General features: G+C 39.2%; 1 protein-coding gene across 1 annotated transcript; it reads left to right on the forward strand.

Moving 5' to 3' along the window:
• Positions 1 to 277: 277 nt before the first annotated feature.
• On the forward strand, positions 278 to 847 carry LOC103646465 (lipid phosphate phosphatase delta). The gene is made up of 3 exons (XM_023301776.1): positions 278 to 464; positions 580 to 654; positions 734 to 847. Exons 1-3 carry the CDS (start codon positions 384 to 386, stop codon positions 815 to 817), a joined length of 240 nt encoding a protein of 79 aa, XP_023157544.1. The 5' UTR covers positions 278 to 383; the 3' UTR covers positions 818 to 847.
• The last annotated feature ends 2,971 nt before the right edge of the window (positions 848 to 3,818 follow it).

Consider the following 3,818-nt stretch of genomic DNA (forward strand, 5'->3'; position numbering starts at 1 on the left):
TTGGAAATGCATCTTCCAAAGTCAATTTAGGTGACCTGAAACGATTATATGCAGCACACAGAATTATATAAGATGGTTGCAATCTTTCTTGTTCTCTCCTTGTTTCTGAATTGAATTAACCTATCTGGTCTTTTGTAGTGGAGAATTCATGTTTGGACTTGTTCTTCAAATCAACTGCTACCATGAATTAACTTCGGTGCTGGTAGGATTAACTTGCTTAGTAAATTTAAGATGAACCTGACTAAGGTTCATTCTCTTACTGTCTTACATCAAACTTGAATGGAATGGTTGTCTTGTAAAAAACTACGATGTTTTAGTTTCGTAGGTTTAATTGTCTTCGGTGTTTCTCATGTGTTGAATCATTGCAGAAGTTGGAGCACAAGATGCTGGACAATTTCTTCTCTGTGCTGTCATGTGTTATCTCCGTGCCCTTCTACACGGGATTCCTCCCTCTCCTGTTCTGGGTATGCCTTCTCTCTCATGTCCCACTGGTTTTATTGCCTTGCTTTCTGTATTCTCGGTACTAATTCCCTTTGATCCTGAATTCTTTTTTTTGAAAAAAAAATCTATATCTTGCAGAGTGGACACGGCAGGCTGGCTAGGCAGATGACCCTCCTCATGGCTTTCTGTGACTACCTCGGCAACTCTGTCAAGGTTTTGCCATCTGCTTGTATACAATTGAAGGTACACGCTTTAGTTTAATCACTGACACTCTCAATCTTTCTGAACGCAGGATATGGTGTCAGCCCCTCGGCCATGCTCTCTGCCCATTAGAAGAGTGACAGCTACAGAAGATGAGAAGGAAAATGCCATGTAATATGGGCTACCGTCATCGCATGCTCTCAACACTGTTTGTTTGACGGGGTATGTATGTTCCTGCTCTTATTTCGGTAGGGGAAGCTTAAAAGGAATTGTTGGCTGATGCTGTTTTTTGATCAATGCAGATATTTGTTACACTATGTCCTGACATATGGAGAACATGGCAGTCTTACAGTTGCTGCGGGTTTATCTCTAGCTCTCTTACCCCAAATTTGCTGCGGGTTTTCCAGCAGTGATCCCTGTTGGTGTTCAGCCAAGGAATTGGAGATTGGTGATTTTGGTTATGCATGGTCGTTTGAATTTTTTTTATGTTGTAACCCATACCGTGAATTGTTGTGAGTTGATTGAGCTTTAAAGGAATTGCAGAATCTTGAGTTAGCCAGTTCATTTTTCTTTTTGAGTAACGGGTGAAACTGGGGCATGAATATGGTAGTTGGCTCCCACGCAGTGTTCTATGGTGTTTTCCCTACTCACATCTTTCATATAACAGCTGTAGGAAACTAGACATGTCTTGTGAAGCACAATTTTGTTTGTGAGCTCCTCGTTTGTTGATCTAATGATGTAACTATTGATACTTGATAACCTATTGCTGGTCATATAATTTTGATTCTAATCCAGTGATGAAAAGCTAAAATCATCCAGCTGTCGTTCTTTGATTACCCTGAGATGGTAAATATGCACAAATATACTTAAGTTTATCTGCAGAGAGCATCGTTATCAAACAAAAACATGGGGTGGATCTACCAATGTGGCCAGGCATGGAAGCTTCCCATAGCACTGCCGCCATATAGTTGACAACGATGACCGACACTGTAGATTCCATTCTCTGTGTGTACACCAAGGTATCGGTGTCTCGTCTCGGACCACAAGAGCATTTTTTCAATGTATCTGGCTTCAAAGTTAGTCTTTGATTATTATCTTTCTCGCAACATAAGGGCAAACAACGTTTATATGTAGCAAACAAATACAGTTTGCAAACGTTTTAGGAACATGTTTTTACAATAAAGATATACTTATAGTTTCACCAATGGATGGCCAAAAAATACAACCTTTTAGTTCAGGAAATATAGAACAACAGCAAGTAGATTTTGATAAATCCATTAGAATCTCAATATAAATATAGAATATCAACGTCTATTCTTTTAATGTTTAATCCTCTATTCGCAATAGTTAAAAAAAGCTATTGCTATGATTGTAACAAATTTATTAACGTAGGAATTTAATATTACAATAGTGCCAAAATGGATTGTTCGAAGGAGAAAAATCAAGTACAAATTGACAACCAATTGGACAAGCATGCAGTGGTTGATAATGAATCAACTCTTAATGCAAACATCCTTAACATGCTAATAGACTATAGAATAACAATTAGTGCTTTTGCATATCAGTGTATTCTATCATGTCGATTCCGTAGCAACGCACAGGCATATACCTAGTATATCTTGAAAGAGCAATCAACTGAGAGAACTTTATCTCTTTTTCTCATTCAAACTTGGTTTAGTTTTGTGCTAATTCCTAATTGTAAATCAAATTTCTGTTTGGAGTTATGTTTTTGCAGGATCGCCTATTTACCCCTTCTAGGTGCTCTCCGGGCTCTAATTTTTTGTCTTGTCATCTAGAGTGAGCAATAAAAACACCCATATAATAAAGTAGGCTTTGACTCAGATTGTTTTTTTGTATTCATCCCTTTGTCTTGGAACCCGTGTAGGACCTGTCTCTTGCATATGAGTCCATTTTCTCCCTATTTTTTGATGGCTCTCTCATTCATATAGAAAAAAAAACTGATGTGTACACCCATTAGTATACCTGAGCACCTACAAGTAGAAGCGTCGTCCGTACCTTTCTAGTAAATTAATTACAGTCATTAAGAAGCAAAGATATAAAGTAAGCATGTAAGAGCTAGGCCTGACAAGTAATGTAAATGTAAGTAGCGTGGAAATCCACTTGTGAATTTTGATAAGTATTTTGGATTTTCCGTTCCATCAGACATATAATTCGAGCACCTCAGTCTGGACGGTTGATGAAGTACCTACTGTGCGGAACTACCTATATGAATTTAGCATTGAACTTTGTTGCTTTTGGTCAATCCGAGATCAACCATTTGTTGCAGGAACTACCTATGGGGCGCTTGCACAACTATTACTCTTATAAAAGAATAAAACACGAACTCTGAATCTTTGATTTATCTCACAACACGATATGAAGCTTGGGACGACAGAAAGGACAGCAGTGCACAGTATTATGATAATCATGCGATTGTTGGCTTTCATTAATGAAGCACCACGTACTACGGACACAACCAAGAACCACACTTAGGGTGTGTTTGACATGGCTCCAGAGCAGAACTCTGAAGAGGAACTAGCAAGAGTCTGTCAAACACCTTAACTCCAGAGTTGTAAACTTCATGGAGTTTTCAGAGCTACAGTACAGATTTTTGAAGTACCTCTTTTGTTGTTCCAAAAACTCTAAAAAAGCAAGCTAGACGTGGAGTTTAGAGTTATATACCCGTCACTGCCACTGGTTATGAGAAAACCATTTAAATCTGGAGTAGAGCTGCTGCACCTAGAGTTTTGGAGTGGAGCTACTCTCAGAGTCATACCAAACACACTCTTAGAACACAAATACAGCTCGCACAGCTCTTGGTGAGGAGTACCTTCAGCGCTATGTGTCTATGGATGTCCAAGTTCTGGACATCGGACAAGATGGTTTTGATCAGAAGAAAAGGGATACTTGTCTAACAGAGAACAACTCATTCTGCAGCAGCTGGACTCTAGACTAGAATGGGAAGTGCTAGATAATGCAGCAGTACATTCAGGAATTCCGGTGCCTCCCAATCCTATGATACACAATACGTCTTGCCCGAACGGTGCATCCGCACTCCCATTTCAAATCAGTCACTTCACTTCACACGGACACTCTCATGTGCAGCTCTTTATAGTTGCCTGGAAGACGGACACTCTCACTCTCTCCTAAGATCATATAACAATTTATGAATTTAC

Source organism: Zea mays, chromosome 2, assembly GCF_902167145.1.
Source record: "Zea mays cultivar B73 chromosome 2, Zm-B73-REFERENCE-NAM-5.0, whole genome shotgun sequence".
NCBI lineage: Eukaryota > Viridiplantae > Streptophyta > Magnoliopsida > Poales > Poaceae > Zea > Zea mays.

Bases quoted from the DNA above. Each gene is read 5' to 3' on its own strand.
- LOC103646465 (XM_023301776.1), top strand. From the start codon at position 384: ATGCTGGACAATTTCTTCTCTGTGCTGTCATGTGTTATCTCCGTGCCC. The intron at 465-579 runs GTATGCCTTCTC...TATATCTTGCAG, and splicing joins TCCTCCCTCTCCTGTTCTGG to AGTGGACACGGCAGGCTGGC. The intron at 655-733 runs GTTTTGCCATCT...TTCTGAACGCAG, and splicing joins ACCTCGGCAACTCTGTCAAG to GATATGGTGTCAGCCCCTCG.